The following is a 22,113-nucleotide window of genomic DNA, read 5'->3' as shown; positions in this document are numbered from 1 at the left end:
CGTATTGCTTAACTGTGACTCGTAGCATGGATACAATCCCTGATCTGTCCATTCTACACATAAGTCTACTTTGTAATGTGCCATGTCTAATGATGTCGGCAATTCCTCTGGTTCTATAAGTCGAGGTTCAGCGCCACGGAGAACAACATTTAAATATATATGATTTCCAATGTTTAAAATAAAGTCGATATCGGCAGTAGTAAAAATAGCCTGACTGTTAATATACGAATAAATTAAACCACATGCCGACATCACTACACATTGCAAATTGTTACCACCCAGCAAAGTTCCTTGATGGGTGGTACCGGCAGCGACACACCTGACACTTGGCTCATCCGAATGCATGTCAATCCGAGAAGCCTCCAAAGGGAGATTCGCTGACAAAGCGAGTTCTTTGCATACAGTAGGGACATTGATATCATTGCTCTGTTCCATCGATTTAGAATTCTGGAATATAAAAAAATAATTAAAAGATTTTGTTTATGTTCCTTTGTTCATGTTCATGTTTTGAAAATTACGATTATCAAAAGATTACAATTTGCTCGCAAAAGATATAATTTCTATTAAAATCAATCACGGATACTTTGTTATAAAAGAATGCAACACCATCAAGTTTTCAAAAGCTTATTTAATTAGTCTTTATTAACAATAAAATTAAATTCCAAGAAATAATTTTAAAAATCTTCATAAACAAATAAATTTTAGTTTACAAACATGATTAGGTTACTATTTTCTAAACACAAAATATTGCATCGTAATTGCCTAAGTAATACTTAGACATACGTATTTATATTATGAAATAATTTATAAACCAACTTTATACTTATGACAAACTTAATACCTACCATAATATCAGATTCAATGGAAGATACCGATATGGATGTATTAGAAGATAGAACAATGACATCATTATTCCAAATTTTAGATTTTTTAATCGAATGATCCAGTGTCATAATGTCTAAATCGTCCTGAAAAAACAAGTTACATTATATTTCAAGAAATGAAATAATGAATTAAAAAATATATTATATTATTGTATATTTATATTATGTATATATATTTTATATATTACTGTTATTTTTTATCTTTATTTTATTCCACTCATGCACCATCCACCACTGGACAAACTTTGAGTAGAGGAGAAAAGACAGAACTTTTCTCGTCTACACAAAGGTTGTCTGAAAGTTATCGCTTAAGCGCCCAGACTGGCGTTTGTACCTACATACTCTGTTTTTTTTCACACGGAATCACTTGATGATGTGGTATCCGTGATGCTATTCATTTACTGGCATATAAAGGCAATGATTATCATTTACCATTAGCTGGGCTGTCAGCTTTTTTGCCATTTCAGTTGCATTAATAAATTGACCTATAGAATCATACAAACACTTAGAGTGGCTATCAAATTCTGAAATAGACTTTCACATCTCTAGGAGTTCAGAAAAAAAAAAAATTTGGAAGAGAACTAAAAAATATTTATTCTAAGGGTAAACACAAAAATAGATAAATATATACATATAAATAAAATTGGAGTGCCTGCTTGTCATATTGAAAGAACTGCTTTTTTGCTACATGCCTATGGATATAAATACGGTACATACACCAAAATAACATTTTTTACAATTTCTGTCTGTCTGTCCGTTTGTTCCGGCTAATCTCTGAAATGGCTGGACCGATTTTGATGGGACTTTTATTGGCAGGGAGCTAATATAATTAATACTTAGGCTACTTTTACTTTAGAAATATTCTTTTATTTTAGAAAAATAAAGTTAGATTCCACGCGGACGAAGTCGCGTGTACAGACAGTATATTATAAAAAAACTGAAATATAAAATGCAATGGAAATAAATACCCAATCGATTGAAAATTACTAATATTCTGTAATAGATACAATGCCACTTACATTTTTGGAGTGTTGACTTGTCATTGGTGAAGATGACTCTTCAGGTGACAATACCACGACACTGTGACTCCAAACACTCGAATTTTGTTTTTCTGAGCTGTGATCACCTATACTACTTACCACCTAAAATATGTAAGTATAATTATACCATACAAATATAATAACAGAAGCATTAATAAGGATATCATTATTTAAAAAAAAACTGTTTAGTATACATACATATGAACGTCTTTCATACAACATACTATTAAACCAGAAAAGCTATTGTAAATTCCGAAATGCATTGAACCATTTTATTTATATTTTATCGATGTACGAGCGGGCGAACTTAAAATCTCAACTTAATCATCCATTTGTACGTTTTGCCTCCAAACCCTAATAAAAAGCGTTTCAATATGCAACATATTTTTCTCAATTTTTCCAATCTGTGACTACTTCATATAAACATCATACAATCTTTTAGTACCACCACAAAAAATGAAATTAAATTTATTGATATTATCCTAGTGATTGTAAAAACTGAAGACATACTAACCATCTGAACAACATATACATACTGAAGTCATGTAATATAATATACATCCTGACAGTCGCCTGTATACTATATGCATATATACATAATAATAATAATCTCAGGACAATTCACACAGCGCCATCTAGACCCAAGTTAAGCTTGCTAAAGCTTGTGTTATGGGTACTAAACAACTGAGACATATACATAGATATTTTTATTTTTGGAAAAACATACATATTATACATAGAAAACACCCAGACCGATACAAACAATCATACTCATGAAAATACAAATGTTTGTGCCGTGCGAGGAATCGAACCCGCGATCGTCGGTTGTAAAGAGGTGTGCTAGACCGCTAGACCACCGAGGTCGTCAAAATAATATGCACATAGATTCATGTCGACATCAATGTTTTCTAATATCTATCATCTCTACATATGAAAAAAATAAATTATTATTTACCTTATGATTACTTAAGAATGAATCATTATTTTGATTACAGCTCCGTACAATCGACTGTTTAGAATCACAGCGTCGTTTCTTGTTTAAAACCTTGTTAAAAGAAATCAACACTTTATAACAATTGTTAATGTTATTCATTAATAAGAAAAAATAAAAAATCATGTGTTTAATTTGTTTAGATGCATATTGAAAATTTTGATATAAAAATAAAATATAAGAATCATAATCTCGATTTTCGATTGCATGAATTATACGTCGGAAGCTCTATGGGGAGTGTCAATTGTCATAGTTGTCATCAAAGAGTTTATACATCTGCTGTCATTGTTATTGGTGTAGAACTGTAGATTTGTATACATTGTGGTGTAACGTTGCTCTAAAGATATTTGCGTATTATACAATTTCTAAATTGGGTAATAATAAGAATATACTGTGAAAACATAGAATACATGAAAACAGACAAATTAATCGTAATACATATAGTTACATACCGTGAGTACTTATTAAATTAAGTGACATAATAACCACATCCACCATGTCCCATATTTTACTAAAGAAAACAAACAGTGTTTACTACATAATCAAATATTTGTTCAATGAGACTACAAGAGGTACTAACTGAATGGGACGGCAGAGATGTTGATAAAAAATAAAAAATTTTGATGTGCAAAAGTGGCAAATTTTCCAAAATTGTGAAACCAATCTTTATACTCAGTTCCCAGGCGTTTTTCAAGAGTATAAAAAGGAGTGAAAGTGTCATTGGTTCTGAATTAGTTTGCAGAGTAAACAGGCAGATTATAAGAAGAGTTAATTTTTGTGGTATACCTACTATAGATCACAGTTTAAACTTGTAGTAGTACTTATATAAGAATATAAGATAATTATAAATTTACATGTAAAATTTCTCAATTATACATCCACTTCATTAATATGATTGTTTTATTTTAATGCAATATTGAAATTTTTAGAAATATTTGCACATTAAAGTGCAGTACATTAGTAATACTTCGTTTCATTAGTTTAATGCAATTATAACCTATGTCCAGATTAATAATAGCAAATAGTAAAGCTGAAAATTTCAAAGTGACATGGTATGTTGTCTACATGTCCTAATTTATTTATTAAACAATAGGTTAATAATTTGTGATGTACATATTTTTATTTAAAAAAATAATGACTAAGGATTCCTATTTTTTTTAAATGTTAGTATAATATAAATAACACATGATTATAAAATATTTAACCGTTAAGATATAACACATAACACTTGGAAAATAGAACATTAAATATAGTAATATCATATCTAGTTAAAGTAAACCTTACTAAACATTATGTTTCTTATGTAAATGGAATGGCAAACAAGGTGATGGCACATCTGGTAGTAAATGGAAAATGTCACCTATATACATGAACAACACCATAGACTATTACACCATTATTAGATACTCTGCTCGAAATGTTTTTGCCACCCGGGTGGTGGCAAAAACATTTCGTCCATACATTGTCAACTTCTTCTAATAGTTTAGTATAACCGATGTAACAACTTACATCGGTTTTCATAATAATGTTTTCCAAATAATTTTGATAAAAGCCTTAGGGTTATTATTTATCGTAGGTAAAGGACCTATGATAAATAATAACCACTCATCACTCTTTTAATTAAAATATCATAAATATTAAAATCGGGGAAAGTTTTTAGCGCTGGCAATACTGAGATTCAATGCCATCCCATAAAAGCGGACTCGCTGCATGGTTACTATGTACCAAAATAAAAAAATCTTCCAAATTTTGTTCAAAGTCAACCTCGGCGGCCCTCTTGGATTTTTCCATTTTGAGACTTCTGACATATATATTACATTACGACAGATATATTTCGTCCACATATTGTACAGAGACACGGTCCTTTTAGTGGGTCCTTAGTAAATATTACTTTCTACGAAAATCTATGCCTGGTGTTGCCCCCTAATTTTACAAAAAATTGCATAAAACTATTAAGATGAGATTTATTATAGATACCCATCACTTTTATTTTTAAAAAAATGTCGAAAAAAATTTCCCACATATTGGGTTTGCTAAATTACCCGAAAATCGGGGAAAATTTGTAGCCTATATAATTCTTCTTATCTTTTCTCCATAGAAGTCAACATGCTGTAAGGAATAAAATAGTACTTCAAAAATGAGTTTTAAAACGTCCCTAAACTTGTCATCGGGAATAAAGTACCCTAACTCGGCAGCCATCTTGAATGATTCCTTTTTAAATAGTTTTAACATATACATCTTCAGGTGAGAAAAATTTCGTCCATACATTGTACAGAGCCAAGGTAACTCCTTCTAGTTGTTCCTAAGTACTGTTTACAATGGAAATCGATGTATGGTGTTGCCAGCTCATTTTGACAAAAACCGCCTAAGACCCCTTGGGGATTATTTTTGACAGCTCGTCATCATTGTTTGGTCTAAAATGATGAAACAAAAAATCCCACGTTTTTTTACTTCTCTCTGATATTACCCTAAAATCGGGGAAAATTTTTAGACCAGGTAGTGCTTCGTACCGACTGCTGCTGTGACGATGGGTACCTGAAAACTGAATTTATAAAAGTACCTTAACTCGGCCGCCATGGATTTTTACTTCTTAATACTTTTGACGTATTCACCCTAATAACAGAAACATTTCGTCCATACATTATGTAGAGTCTCGGTGACTTCTTCTTGTACTATTCCCTAAGAAAACTGATCTAAGGTGTTGCCAAATAATTCTGACAAAAACCACGAAAAACCAATAAGGGGATGATTTTTGACAGATATCCATCATTATTTTGTTTGAAATATCGAAAAAAAAATCCCACATTTTGGACTTGTCTTCTAAATTACCCCAAAATCGGGGAAAATTTTCATACCATTTTTCCTTTTTCGTCCATATATTGTACAGAGACACGGTCCTTCTAGTGGGTCCTTAGTAAATATTACTTTTTACGAAAATCGATGCATGGTGTTGCCACCTAATTTTACAAAAAATCGCATATAACTATTAAGATGATATTTATTATAGATCTCCGTTGCTCTTATATATAGTTTGTCGAAAAAAAAATCCCACATTTTGGGTTTGCAAAATTACCCAAAAAACGGGGAACATTTGTAACCTAGGTAATATTTCGAACCGAAATCTACCACGGCTCAATAAAGGTCGACTCGCTGCAGGGAAGCCAGGTAAATTTATCATCAGAGATAAAATACTCAAACTCGGCCGCCACCTTAGATTTTTCCTTTTTTAAATACTTTTAACTTATCCACTTTGGTGACAGAAACATTTTGTCCATACATTGTACAGATGTAAGGTGACTCCTTCTAGTAGTTCCTTAGTACTGTTTACTATGAAAATTAGTTAATACTTCGCACCGAGAGTTTCCATTCCTCAATAGAAGTCAGTTCGCTGCAGGGTTGATAGGTGCCACAAAACTGAATTTACTAAAAAGACCTTAAAATTGTCATAATAAATAAAGTATCCTAATTCGGCCGCCATCTTGGATTTTTCCTTTTTAAATACTTTTAACACATACATTTTGGTGACAGAAACACTTCATATATACATTGTACAGAGCCCAGGTTACACCTCTAGTTCCTTAGTACGGTTTACTATGAAAATCGATGTATGGTGCTGCCAGATGATTTTGACAAAAACCACCTAGGACCCTTTGGGGGATGATTTTGGACCCATGCTCATAACTGTTTTGTTCAACTTAATGAAAAAAAAATTTCCCACGTTTTTTTACTTTTCTCCGAAATTACACCAAAATCGCGGAAAATTTTTAGACCAGGTAAAATTTTCCACCGAGAGTTTCCATTGCTCTATAGAAGTCAACTCGCTGCAGGGATAAATGGTACCCCAAAATTGAATTTTAAAAAGTCCCTAAAAATGTCAACATAAATTAAGTACCCCAACTCGGCCGCCATCTTAGATTTTTACTTTTTAATACTTTTGACATATTCACCCTAGTGACAGAAACATTTCGTTCATACATTGTACAGAGCCTCGGTGACTCCTTCTAGTACTATTCTCTAAGAAAACTGATGTAAGGTGTTGCCAGATAATTCTGACAAAAACCACCTAAAATCAATAGGGGGATTGTTTTTGACAGATTTTCATCATTCTTTTGTTTGAAATATCCAAAAATTATTGTCCCACTTTTTAGGACTTATCTCAAAAATTACCCTAAAATTGGGGAAATTTTTTATAGCAGGTAATACGTTCTGTTGAGACACATCATCTCTCCATAGAAGTCGACTGGCTGTGGAGTTGGCAAGTGTCCTAAAACTACATTTAAAAATATCCCAAATTTTCTCCGAAAAGCAAAACTCCCCTATCTCTGCCGCCATTTTGGATTTTTACTTCTTAATACTTTTGACGTATTCACCCTAGTAGCAGAAACATTTCGTCCATACATTATGTAGAGCTTCGGTGACTTCTTGTACTATTCCCTAAGAAAACTGATCTGAGGTGTTGCCAGATAATTCTGACAAAACCACCAAAAACCCTTAAGGGGATGACTTTTGACAGATTTTCATCATTCTTTTGTTTGAAATGTCGAAAAAAAATTTTCCCACTTTTTAGGACCTGTCTCAAAAAATACCCCAAAATCAGGGAAAATTTTCATACCAGGTAATACTTTGTGTCAAGAGACATCATCTCTCCATAGAAGTCGACTCGCTGCGGGGTTGCCATGTGTCCAAAAACAACATTTAAAAATGTCCCAAATTTTATCCGAAAAGCAAAACTCCCCTATCTGTGCCGCCATCTTGGATTTCTAAAATTTCATAATTTTCCCTAGATGCCGGGTCCTTCGGCTATCCGACGCCGCACAGTGCGTTGACCTAGCACACTCGTAGGTACCCTATCAATTTCAGTTTTTAAAGCTAGACCTCAATTTCAAAACTTGTCCCATGATGTATGGGTGTTGCCAGCAAATTCTGACAAAATTCCCCTAAAACCCTTCAGGGGACGATTTTTGGTAGACCAACAAGACTTTTTCATTTAAAATGTCGAAAAAAATTTTTCCCACTTTATGGGACTTTTCTCCAAATTTAACCCAAAATCGGGGAAATTTTTTGGGCTTTATAAACCTCTCTACTGAGAGTTATCCAAGTCCGTAGGAAGAGACAAGCTTCGGGGTTGCCATGTGCAGCAAAAACGCGATTGAAAATATCCCAAAATTTTTCCAAAAACTTAAATATCCCATAGCTTGGCCGCAATCTTGGATTTCTGAAATTTCATAATTTTCCCTAGAGGCCGGGTCTTTCAGCCTCCCAAAGCCCTACAATACGGATCGGTAGTATCCCCGCAAGTACCCTAGGAATTTCAGTTTTTAGAGAGACACCCCAATTTCTATTTTGGTCAAACCATGTATGGGTGTTGCCAGCAAATTCCAACAAAACCCACCTAAAACCCTTTAGGGGATGTTTCTCGATAGGCCTTGATGCCTCTTTTGTCAAAAATGTCGAAAAAATTTTTTCCCACTTTTTGGACCATTTCTCCCAAATTAGCCCAAATTCGGAAATTCTTTTTATCGCTGGCAATACTTCTTACCGAGACCCATCATCGCCCCATAGAAGCCGACTCGCTGCGGGGTTGCCCTGTACCTAAAAATGATTTTGAAAATAATCCGGATTTTTAGGACCAAATTCACACGCCCCCAACTCGTCGGCCATCTTGGATTTTCGAAATTTCATAATTTTCCCTAGAGGTCGGGTCCTTCGAGTTTCCTATGCCCTACAACCGGTGTCGCCAGCACCCCCTCAACTACCCTGGGAATTTCGGTTTTTGAAACCGTAGAAAATTTTCAACCAGTTTTAAGCAATTTTTTCGCCGCCATCTTGGATTTTAATTTTTTGTTTTTACGCCATATTCTGGGTCCCGCCGAGACGTGCCAAATCACTCTTTGAACGGAATCGATCCGAGCGAAACTGTAAAAGTTAGCCGCCATCTTGGATTTTCCCAAATTTCGGAATTTTCTCGTGGTCACCCTAGCCAAAGGAACATTTCCCCCATACATCGTCTCGACCCCCGGACGCTCCTTCTGGGAGAACAACTATGTCAATCAGTGAGTGAGTCACCGTAATGCAGCTTTATATATTATAGAAAATTATAATTGTTTCGTCCCTCGTATTCCAGACTTAGTAATACTGTGTTATATATTCGATTTTCGTTAGAAACTAAAAGTGTATTTAGTAATTTTATGTAGTTTTCTGATTTTGGGTAAAATTTACTAATCATAATTATAACAATGTCATTTGTATCGAGATCAGATGTGTAACTTTTGAAATTTTCTAATATTTTATCAGCACTTGCATGGGGTTTACAAATATTAGTTATATTCAGTTTTCCTGAACATTATAGAGGGTCAAAATAATTGCATCTGAGCTCCTCTACCTAGTCCTGATGGTAAAACGTGGAGTCAGCAGTAACCTTGTATACATGAGTAATATATTAGTTATCTGTGGTAATACCGATGGACAGAAACAAAAGATAGATGCTGACTGTTAAATAGATCATAGATGTCCTATATTTTGTTACGAGTTGTTCTTCCCCTCCCCTGAATGACTGGAACTGAATGGAACATTCTTAGCATCTTAGTACTGCGCTAACCACAGAACACCAATATCCTAACGGAAAGAACGTCAACTCCATACAAAAAAAATGGCATAAAAATTAACGATAGTGTTGACCTCTCACGGTGTCCCCACGGCAACATTCATAGATGATGGCCTAGCGGGAAAACTCAAACATCAATTATAAAATAAAGGAGCCTACTGTATTACAGATATAAATTCAAGCCGTTTATGACTTGAGTTTATATCTGTAATATGGATAATAAATAAGATAATAAGCACGATTAGAATAAAGTGTATATTTATTGTTAGATTTTCATTCAAACAAAATACATCAGTAGTGTGAACAGGTGTACAGAGACATTATGTAATAGGTAACAAATAAATTTTGATTTTTAAATGATTGTAAGGAGCACAATTACACAAATTAAATTATATTATCAAAAGTGTATTATAATAATTAAGAGATATTGTCGGAAGAAACGTCGAATTATATAATTTTTACAAATGTTGTAAAATATTTATTTTTTTCTTAAGAGCATTCATCGACGTTTCTTCCGAAAAAGATCTATTTCTTATTATACAATATCTCTTAATTATTATTAGGATCACACTTTTGATAATATAATTTAAATTTGTGTTTTTATGCTCCATACATTCATTTAAAAAATCAAAATTCATTTTTTCCTTTATTACAGTTATTATATTTTTCATTAATCCTTTTTTATGTGCATTTATTTTTAAATAAGTATTCACTATCGTTGCACAGATTTCCCCACACATTACAAAGTTTTTATTTGCATAATTTAATACTTGCTTTAAATCATTGTATTCTTTAAATGTATTAAAAGTGTGCATTATTGACTGCTCTGTGGTGGTAAAAATTAATTTACAAGCATTGCACTCATGTTTGAATTTTTTAATAATAAACCCACACACATAAGTGCAAGCTTGTATTTCGCCACTACATTCTTCTAAAATGTTTTCATCAATATCATTAAACGCCGATTGGTTAGAAGATATTGGATCAGCCGCAGTGTCGGCAATCTGTTGAGTGTTTCGTACACAAGGCTTCAAAAAAGATTTAAAATTATTAATTATGGTCTCATTTTGGTCCATTTCACAATTACCTCCACCCATCTGGGAAAGATTACTTAAAATAGCAGTTTTTAAGCCTGCTTTAAATTGGCCACTAGTTGGATTGTGATTACTACCACAATTTCCTCTAATACATCCAAATAAATTTTCAAGTGGATCTTGTTGTAATCTTCTAGTGGCCAAACTTTTTATAGTATTGTGTTTCTGTCGTAATACATTCCATAACCTTTCAACTCCATTAAGAGTCCACACCCAACCTTCCTGTGAAGGTGGTTTTCGTGAAGACCCAATAAATGATATGTTTTTAAAAAATAATTTCATTTCATTAATGAAGGTAATGTTTCTCGTAGAACATTTCATATTTGTTGCTAAAGGCTTTCCTCTCCGCAAATCTGCCGTGTCGCTATTTAATGTATCGAAGAGCTTGTCCATTTTTGCGATTACGTTAGCCGTCACGACAGCTTCTGGAGTCAATCCTATAATATGTAACAGAAAAATATCAATTTAATGTTTGACATTTACATAGTATAAAGTAGAATCAAGATTTATTTTCTGTCCAGATGAAAGAGAATAAGGAAAATAAAGTACTATCTTTGGTGAAGCAACACCAAGTAAAGACAATATTTTGTTATTTTTTTCATATATTATTTTGCATTGTGTTTTGAAGGCCTCTGTGGTCTAGTAGATTAGCACTTCGCCTTGCTTTTGATTATCACAAACATAATACAAATCAGTATGACCTACGAGTATGTCTAGCACCCATAAAACAAACAACATGGCTCTGTGTGAATTCTCCTGGGGTTATTGTTATTATTATATCGGGTAAATTAAACAAAGCAAAAAAAAAAAACTAATGTCAATTAACCTAACGGTTTACTTTATGGTAAATGGTAATTGTCATGTATATATGACACCTATCATAGCACTCATGCTTTTCCATTCCAGAAAACTCTTATTCTGCAATTTCAGTGCCAAGTGAAGACATCTTACAAAACAAGTTACATGGCAGCTCAAATAGGTGAGGCGGATATACTCGTGCAGACGCAGACAATATTAAGTCCATTTTTAAATGATAATTTTTAATTCAGAATTTAAACAGAAGTATCAACAATTAAACAAAATTACCTTGAGATATTTTGGCATACATTCCTGCCGCTACTGTATGACTTAAAATTTGTACTGCCAATTTTACTTGCATTTTTTGTTTTGCATGCGAACACAAAATTAGTATTAGAGTTGTCTAGTTCATAAAACTGGACAATATGACTCCACTTTGCTATACCTGAAAAAATATTAGTAAATTATGATTAAAACAGTTTAAAATAAACTACCTTGGTATATTAATCTTAAACATGCATGTACATAGAAATTGAAATTGTTTTAAGTTAATTAGAAAATTTAATTCATAATAATTAACATATAATAAATTATAGTCAAGTCATATACCTGTTCCCTGTTCTCCTTGATCGGATGTTATATCTGTGTTACATTTAATATCATACTTCAAAAATAAATTTCTGAAGCACTTAATTAAATGAGGGATATCAAATAGTGCAACAATTTCCTTGTCATTTAATTTAAAACAAGGGCAATTTGCAGTAGCCCCCAAGATTGATAGGGCTTTTCTGTTTACGCCATCCATATCACACACAGTAGCAGAGATATTAATATTATGCTCTTGACATTGTCCAATAACCTGAAAACAAAACATTACTATTTTAGAAACCTATGCAAAAGATACTATCTAATACATTTTTTTTAAGTGAACTGATTTCTGCATGTTGGTAATAATTCTTAGGTCTTATACATTTGTCCATTATATATAAAAAAATGCAAAGTATAACAATGTGGACTGATGATTTTACAGCAGATGCAACAAAAATTGAAAAAATGAAAATTGCACAAGTTTTTATTTAAAAAAATTCAATATTTATCGATTTTTTATATAATTATCATATAACACTAATTTTTATTAAATTGTGGTTAAATAAAGTAAAATAGTAAATATTGGGTTTACCTCTTTTATTAAAACTGTTAATCTATCAGCACTAACTGTGGAGCTAGATAAATAATAGGCAATTGGTTGTTTAATTTTTCTTCTAATGCCTGCAATCATGAATACTAATGCATGTGTAGCTAGTTGTGAGGATCTGCCTTGCACCCCATGGTCTTGAAAGCCTTCAATTTCATCCTGTTTAACATACTAATAAAGATGCTTTTTTATTGACATTTCATCAAACATGAGAACATACTCATTCACTTCAGGTTCTTGTTTAGAAATGTATTTGTTAATAATTTCAAATAATTGTTGGTTTATGCCAACATTCATTGAACATTTACTTAATAAAACTTTTAAAGTTGTAGGTGCAGGAAGACAAAACATTCTTCTTAATAGTCTATAGCAGGTCGGGGACCTCTTATATAGTCTGAGGGCTATAATTTTGTCTTCAGTAGTCCACCTGCGACCCTTGGCATGTTTTTTAAAATTTTTCAGTTGCGCATGCAACATCAATGAAAATGTGGGACTTATTTTATTTGCCAGTTTCCTAATTCCTTCATCAGAATTAAATTTTTGTAAATATTTATTATTATTCATACATTTTATTTTTTTTTTTAATTGGCAGATTTTTCTCATATATTGTTTGCATTTCATATATGCTCTGTCTTCATTTTTTCTAACTCCACCTGTACTGGCATTTGATGTACCAGGTAAGACTAATGGTCCTTGTATGTTTGAAGGTCCTGATACATTTGAGGATTCAGTAAAAATTTCTCTGCTCATGCAAGTATTTGTTATATCAGATGGACCTGCTCTCGTATCCATATTGACTGACAAAAATGGTAAGGTCACCAGCTGCAAACAAATACAAGTATTTTTTTAGGAATTATATAATATATACTATGCATATAAAAGAGCTGTTCACGGACTATTATGCCATAATTGTCTATAATAGACCCATAGGCCATTATATATATACTATAAAATTTAAGTTTGTTAAGGATAATAATGTTTTTGAAGAAAAACTTAATATTCATAGTGCTGACAATATTACCCGATTGCAATATATAAGAATGAGTACATAGCAGTTTCTATATTGATTATTGCATTCCTTACTTGTTATTGTGTGATTATTTATATAAAAAAAATCTATTAAAAAGAGCAACACACAAGTTTCTTGCTCATTCTTCTTGTGATGAATCTGCATTCCAAAAGAGTGGTAGAATAAAAACTATGAGTATTCAGAAGTGCTTGTATTGAGTTTATATGAATAAGGATTATTTCTATTTCTATAATTAAAAAATAAACATAGGAAAATCCAAATTAACAATTGTGCAACAAATAATAATAAGTTTCATAGTTTTACCAACCTCTACATCTGGAGAAGCAAAACGTCTCAATTTCTTTGATGCAAAATCCACAAAAGCAGATTCTTTAAAATGCCGATGACATAGCATTCTATGTTCTGAATAAAGTTTTGACTGGAAGCTGACTGAAGACCATTGTTTATCTGGACAGCAATATTTAGCCCATAATTCGCAACTGTAATACAAATATGAATCAATTTAGAATAATATGTCTTCACAATCATGGTAGTCAATTAAAACATATTATTTAAACAAACATAATATATTATTACAAACAATAATATTCAATAGCACCTTAGTATACTCTAGTCTTAGTCATTAGACCTAATTTGTTTTTGAAACTTGATAATATTTTGATTTATTTGGTACATTATCTCTACAATCGGAAGTCGCTTTTTCTATCTGTACGCTCATATTTTAATGCAGTTTTTAAGAGGCCTTTCACATTTTTTGGCCTAAAAGCAGGGTCTTTGGGGTTCTGGTTCTAAGAAATTAAGAGTCGGATATACATTTTGATTCCTGAATTATATAGATAGATATCTAATCTTAAAAACTACATCTTTGAAATGTTAATTTTCTCTTTGTTAGTCTTCCTAATTTCTAAAATAGTTTATTCAAAAACGCTAAGAGACAGAAGTTTGGGGTCGTCGTTCATTAATAAACAAACATAAATTGATATGATATCTGTACTAAAACTTGATAATTACTTCATAAATTGAGACAGCATCGTCCTTTTTTTCATTTTCAACTTAAATATCTAAAAAATTTATCATAATTAAACCCGAAATTTCAACAAAACTTTGCCATAATCATTTCTAATTTTCTCATAAATACAACGAAATTTTTGCATAAAAAAAACATAATAATAAAGTTAATATACTTGTAAATTAGAAATATAAAAAAAAATATAAGTTTCTAAGAAAAAAATAAACAATAATAATAATTGAAAGTTGTATAAATTCCGTTGCGCCAAAAGTAAATTCTCAGTGCTGCGCTAGCGCTCGTCGAGGTAGGACCTATGCTATTTTTTACAACACCGCTAAGATAAGACATTCGTCAGTGAACATTAGTATAGAGCGACTAAACCATTTTGATAATTTAAGTAATATTTAATTAATTTTGCTAATATATACTTATTTCTACGAATATTAATTTAAAGTTGTATAATATATATATATATATATATATATATATATATATATATAATATTTATTTTAGCATGCCAAAACAAAAGTACAGTTATGCTACAAATAAAACCTACCTACCCTGCTGCACTATGAAAAGCACAAGAGCATGGTATTTCGTCACACTAATGGCAATTAATTGTTTAAGTATTTTTAACAATAATGCTTATCTGAGAGAAAAATGTAAGAAAATGTAAACCAATTTTACTTTATGTTTATTTTGTAGTTTTTTTCTAAATTAAAATAGGGTTATTGTTTATAAAAATATCATTATTATTTTTACGTACATTTGTCTTGTGTTATATCATCTAGTATGCAATGTGGATTGTAAATAAATTACCAAATTATATATAAATTATATTCCTTAATGTTTAGAGATATTTTATCCAATTTACTTTATTTTATTTTACACAATACAGATATTTCTAAATTGCAGTCATTCTGTTATTATACTCGTTGGACTTTCATTACTGTACAGTTATGTCAAATAATTATGCGTGTTTGGGTGAAAAGTCAACAACATTATAAATGTTTTTATTTAGTGACTAGCTTTTAGCTCGCGGCTTCGCCCGCGTGAATATGGGATATATAGATTATCGCGCGTTTAAAGATCCGTGTACAGTATTGGGTCGTTATATATAAACCTTCCTCTTGAGTCTATCTATTCTGTCTATTAAATAACAACGAATCAAAATCTGCGTAGTTTTTTAAGATCGAAGCATACATAGATCTATTACATGACTGTGTAGATGATATTTTAACCGGAAATTGAAGCCGTTAAAATGGTATTGGCAGATCAGTTGGAATCATCGGTATTCTTGGTATATAAGCTGGTTGCCCAGCTAACGTACCGGTTATAATGGTCTACAATTAAATTGTCTTTCAATTCTTTAGTAAGCAACATATCCAATGGGATGCCATTGCACATGTTCGGCGGGCTTAAATTTCATGATTGGATCATGCTTTTGAGAAATTCCTTCCTCAAGTTTGAGCAGTTACTGTGGGAAATCACTATCTGTGCTTCCATAAAAATGAGCTCTCAAATTTGTCAGTAGTTTTAAACTTTCAATTAAAGTACATAAGGGAGACGATGTTAATGACACAGAGAGTCTTTCAGAAATCTCCAGCAAAAGTATAAAAGTAATCCCGCCAATGAGAGCAGAGGTGTTTCTAAGGTCTTTTAAGGTTCTATCCAAAATCTCTATAGCTCATGGTGATTTCATTACATATAATCAATGAGGCGTCTTGTAATAATTTATAAAAAGGTTTGATATTAACAAGTAATTATTTATCAAGAATCAAGAATTGGCCAACCAAGAACGAGAAGCTGCAATATCAGCCAATATCATGCGGCGACGTCAATGATGCAGGAACAGCAATGATAGCAGTTGAAGCTTTTTTTTTACAACTTAGAATGGCAAACAAGCTGACGGCTCTCCTGATGGAGAGGGGTAACCGTCGCCTATATACATGAGCAGTACCTGACATGTTCATATCAGCATATTGTTTCCCTCATGCGTTGCCATTCCTGAAAACTCGGGTGTTATTCCCCTGTACCTTGTAAATTCACTACCATATATATACACAGGTAGTCTATATAGATAGATATACATATACACAGATAGTATACCCTGAGAAAGGTCATAGACTACTTTATAGTGCGAAAAAAGTATTGGAAGGGATTAAAAGCGGAGATGAAAGGTTGTATAAAAGTATCGTCATTGTTTAAGTGAAACAATGAAACTTTTTTAGGTTATAATCTAAATATATTTCCTTTATTTGGTCAAGTTTATTATACCACGCTGACGAAGTCGCGGATACACCTAATATACATATAAGGATGGGACCTTTAAATCAAAACAAAGCCTTGAAAACACAACTATTATATATCAATAAAATAATTATTTGCTAAGTATAATATTTAGAACAAGTGAATATGGCAATAATGTATCCGACTCTTATAATAAATTATATTGTATCTATTAATAAATAAACTGAATTAATATGTAAGAAGAATTAATTAGTAAATTTATGTTATAGTAATTTCATCTTCTTGTCCTTATCCCAATTATTTGTTACTCATATTACTTAAGGTTTTGGCTTTTAGTTGTACAATCGGCCAGCATCCTGACATCAACCCTCTAGGAATAATATAATAAAAAAATATGGTCATTATTAGCACTTTGACAATTAAGATAAATCACGTTATTTAAAAAAAAGCCAATAAGTAGTTTATGTTACTCAGTTAAGTAGAAACATATTACATTATTAATTAAAATATTACAAGGATCAAAATGGTTCATACTAAATCCACACCGATTGCGCTACACGGTTATTTTCGTCTGTGTGCGTGTATTACTGTATGTGTGCGTAAATCCATGCGATTAAACCTAAAGTTGAGCGGCATCGTTTTGTAATAGCCCTCTTAACAATAGATAGAGTCATTCAAAAGGAAGGCTTCTATATATAATACATGTATATCCATGCGATGCCGGTGCGGGAACTAGTGGGCAATAAATATCTAAGATAAGATTTTATTACAATACAGTATTAGCATTTAAATATGCATGTTAATATTTTTGAGGAGAAATAAATAAAATTATTAATTAACATTTAAAAGGCACTTACCGAGTAACATTTGTAGAGCCAGGTTTTGGAAACCTAAATAATACTGTCTCAGGATTATCGGCAGGCGATGAACCACACTTAAGGCACTTCCTCTTGTTCTCCTTCATTGTAAAACAACGATCCAACTAATTACAAACTTGATAATTTAAACGAAATAACAAGAAAGTCACGAATTATAGTTTATTACCAGGATAAACACAAATTAATTCCTGTATCTAACAATTACGGAGGAATCTATAAAGACTCAACTCAACGTAAGGGTAGAACTGTAAAAGATGGTGAAATATCCAGTAATAAAACAAAAGATGAAAAGTTCAAAAAGAAATTCAAAAAATTATGACGACGTAAGATGGCGGGCATTTTTTTTTTTATTTAATATTTTACGGCTCTGGATACAAGTCCTTTTTAGCCCAACATAAAATACAAAACCTAAAAAAAATTATAATTTCTTCCCAGTGTTAGAAATAAATTTATATAAAATCTTGAATAGTGCAGGCCTTGATAAGATCTCTTCTAGAGACTTCGGTACTTCATTAATATGCTCTTGAATCTCGTGAATGAGTAATAATCTGTCGAGTCCGTATTTTCTACATTTGAATATAATATGATTCAAATCTTCATCTTCATTGCAGTGAGGACATTTTGGGTTGTGAACCATTTTCATTCTGTACAGGTGAGTGCGAGTTTGATTATGACCAAATCTCATACGATTAATAGTCGTGATAAATTGTCTGCTGTCGACGTCTTTATTGTTGTGGTACCAAGGTTTGGCGGGCAGGCTTCCTTGGATCTTGGCATACCATTTTCCCTTATCGTTAGCAATATTTATGTAATAGTTATTCCATAATAATTTTAGAGCATTTTTAAGTGAGCTATAATAGTCGGTGAATGAAACTTTAAACATATTCGAGTGGTCTTCATTATGAACATTCTGAGCAGCTTGATCCGCTATTTCATTTCCAGCAATTCCTTTATGACCAGTGGGCTAATTATGTAACACGATATGAAATTGTTTCTGTTGAAGTTGTGATGCAATATAAAATCATTTCAATTTAAAAAATGCGATCAAGTAAGGTCGAATGACCGCAACATAAATCATTTCTATCGATAAAATACTACTATGAAGTTGCAGCGGAATATTGTTAATCCGACCAATTTAAAAAGTCAGTACATTAGATAGCTTATACCTTTAGAGGGATACATTTTAAATTATTGGGTTAATACACTAGTTGGTTGTTTTGAAACAATTTTTATTGCGTTCAAAAATTACAAAATATACTGCAGCGTTCACTTGTTCTTTTATTTTAATTTTATTAATAGACATTTAATAAAATAAAATAAAGACAGTCTATTCCATTCTAATGAAAAATAAGGTTAATAATTTTGAATATTTTATACAAACTATTTATAATCATTAATAATATTAATCTAACCTACAAATTAAATTTTCTTTTCTGCTATAGATACCTAGGTAAGTACGTAGGTATCCATATAAATTTAGAATGATATGGGCACATCTTTTTAAATTTGTACATAATTGTAAAAACTTTATACAAATAAATTTATTTACTTTAAACAAATCACAGAGCATCATAAACGTTGTATTCCGTTCACAGAGCACCGTATTCATTGAAATAGTTTTTTAATTATATTAATATCATAATCAACCCTAATTTTATATTAAACATTTACTCTAGTTAATACAACATTCTATGTGATTTGGGACGAAAATAAAATATCGAATTGGCAACACTGATGTCATGTTGTGAGTCGTGACAATTTTCCCATTTTAATAAATTTAAAACCTTTTCACGACTTTCTACGTAATATTTAATATAATAAAAATATATGTAATACTGAAAATTACCAAAACAAGATAAATAATGCTGCTAATGCTGATATTTTAAAGATTGTAACCAAAAGAAACACCTTCTAAATTGTTTCTCATAATGTAAAAACCGTTTCAATTCTACGCTGTCATTTCGGCAAAATAGCGATTACGTGACGTTGCAACGAGGTTACTAAATCGACATTCGATAGAAATAATTTTTATCGATACGTAAAGTTGCGTTTACGTTGCAATGCTAGTTGACAGCGTCAAATGGCGTCAATATGATCGCATTATTGACAGATGACGTCATTTTCACTACGTTACATACGAAAATCGTTGCGAACGAAGTTACATAATTAGCCCACAGGTACCCACAAGAATGTTACCTGTGGGCTAATTATGTAACACGATATGAAATTGTTTCTGTTGAAGTTGTGATGCAATATGAAATCATTTCAATTTAAAAAATGCGATCAAGTAAGGTCGAATGACCGCAACATAAATCATTTCTATCGATAAAACATTACTATGAAGTTGCAGCGGAATATTGTTAATCCGACCAATTTAAAAAGTCAGTACATTAGATAGCTTATACCTTTAGAGGGATACATTTTAATTTATTGGGTTGTTACACTAGTTGGTTGATTTGAAACAATTTTTATTGCGTTCAAAAATGACAAAATATACTGCAGCGTTCACTTGTTCTTTTATTTTAATTTTATTAATAGACATTTAATAAAATAAAATAAAGAAAGTCTATTCTATTCTAATGAAAAAATAAGGTTAATAATTTTGAATATAAAAGCATATTTTATACAAACTATTTATAATCATTAATAATATTAATCTAACCTACAAATTAAATTTTCTTTTCTGCTATAGATACCTAGGTAAGTACGTAGGTATCCATATAAATTTAAAATGATATGGGCACATCTTTTTAAATTTGTACATAATTGTAAAAACTTTAAACAAATAAATTTATTTACTTTAAACAAATCACAGAGCATCATAAACGTTGTATTCCGTTCACAGAGCACCGTATTCATTGAAATAGTTTTTTAATTATATTAATATCATAATCAACCCTAATTTTATATTAAACATTTACTCTAGTTAATACAACATTCTATGTGATTTGGGACGAAAATAAAATATCGAATTGGCAACACTGATGTCGTGTTGTGAGTCGTGACAATTTTCCCATTTTAATAAATTTAAAACCTTTTCACGACTTTCTACGTAATATTTAATATAATAAAAATATATGTAATACTGAAAATTACCAAAACAAGATAAATAATGCAGCTAATGCTGATATTTTAAAGATTGTAACCAAAAGAAACACCTTCTAAATTGTTTCTCATAATGTAAAAACCGTTTCAATTCTACGCTGTCATTTCGGCAAAATAGCGATTACGTGACGTTGCAACGAGGTTACTAAATCGACATTCGATAGAAATAATTTTTATCGATATGTAAAGTTGCGTTTACGTTGCAATGCTAGTTGACAGCGTCAAATTTTTTTTTTTTTTGGTTCTGTTTTTCCCTTTTTAGGGAAAGGCAAAAGGATGACAGCGTCAAATGGCGTCTATATGATCGCATTATTGACAGATGACGTCATTTTCACTACGTTACATACGAAAATCGTTGCGAACGAAGTTACATAATTGAAGAGCTGGAACATAACCACAGAAAATAAAGGAAAATGGTATGCAGAATTACAGCCAGACTTACCAGTGACACCTTGGTACAGCAAATTCAAATATTACAATAGAAAATTTATTACTATCATCAATCGTCTACGTTTCGGCCATTGTTTAGTTCCATCCCATCTCAACAGAATTAAAATCACAAATGACAACAGATGCAACCACTGTTTCAAGATAAATGCTGACATAAACCATATTATATTTTTTTTTTTTTTTCTCATGGCTTGGCACTATGGTGCATTTGCCAACAACAAAGTTTGGGAAACTATAGGACTTGGAATAGGATAGTTTTGGATTTTGGTATATGGATCAGAGAAGTTAAGGAGAGATATGAAATAAATGTTTGAAGATTATATGTTTACAATGAATATATACATATAATGATGTTTTATATAAAAAAATAGTTACCAAATGAGATAATGCTTATATTTAAAATATTATGATTAGAGCTTAATATTGTTGCTACTCAGAAATATGGAGATAAAATTATATATTTCTAATTTATCCATGAACAGTAATATTGGAACGGAAGTAGGTAAAGGAATCTGGAGGTAAATGAGGGATTGAAAAAGGATAGAATGATCATATAAAGGACAACTTAAAATAATATGATTCAAGTCACCCACGTCTATACCACAATCGCACACATTACTGTCCACTATTTTTAATTTAGCCAAATGTGAAGGTGAACTCATGTGGCCTAATCTCATCCTTATAAGAGATGTCGTTGCGCGTTTGCTAAGCTTAACACAATAAAACCAAGGTTTGACCGGAATTTTGGGTTGAATATTAAAGTAATGTCGGGCCTTGGTTTGGCA

The 22,113-nt window shown here is 31.6% G+C and overlaps 1 protein-coding gene across 2 annotated transcripts; it reads right to left on the bottom strand.

Moving 5' to 3' along the window:
- Positions 1-9,819: 9,819 nt before the first annotated feature.
- Positions 9,820-21,612, bottom strand: LOC131847470 (uncharacterized). Of its 2 annotated transcripts, XM_059197060.1 has the most exons (7): positions 21,373-21,612; positions 17,753-18,018; positions 13,944-14,115; positions 12,592-13,428; positions 12,021-12,270; positions 11,700-11,856; positions 9,820-11,050 (listed from the first exon to the last, which is right to left on the bottom strand). In XM_059197060.1, the coding sequence occupies exons 2-4, from the start codon at positions 17,857-17,859 to the stop codon at positions 12,778-12,780; spliced, it is 930 nt and encodes a 309-aa protein (XP_059053043.1). In that variant the 5' UTR covers positions 17,860-18,018; positions 21,373-21,612; the 3' UTR covers positions 9,820-11,050; positions 11,700-11,856; positions 12,021-12,270; positions 12,592-12,777. The 2 variants fall into 2 exon arrangements, with proteins under 2 accessions (XP_059053043.1, XP_059053042.1); XM_059197059.1 differs by lacking the exons at positions 13,944-14,115; positions 17,753-18,018; positions 21,373-21,612 and having other exon boundaries at positions 12,592-12,764.
- Positions 21,613-22,113: the final 501 nt, after the last annotated feature.

The sequence above is a fragment of the Achroia grisella genome, unplaced genomic scaffold (genome assembly GCF_030625045.1).
Source record: "Achroia grisella isolate CSIRO2021 unplaced genomic scaffold, CSIRO_AGI_Agris_v1 utg537, whole genome shotgun sequence".
NCBI classification, from domain to species: domain Eukaryota; kingdom Metazoa; phylum Arthropoda; class Insecta; order Lepidoptera; family Pyralidae; genus Achroia; species Achroia grisella.
This window is presented reverse-complemented; position numbering and strand designations above follow the sequence as displayed.

What these genes read in the sequence shown, in the direction of transcription:
- LOC131847470 (XM_059197059.1), bottom strand. Translation starts at nt 11,772, where the DNA reads ATGCAAGTAAAATTGGCAGTACAAATTTTAAGTCATACAGTAGCGGCA. An exon ending in GTATGCCAAAATATCTCAAG is followed by an intron (nt 11,051 to 11,699) that starts GTAATTTTGTTT and finishes TACATATTATAG; the next exon opens with GATTGACTCCAGAAGCTGTC.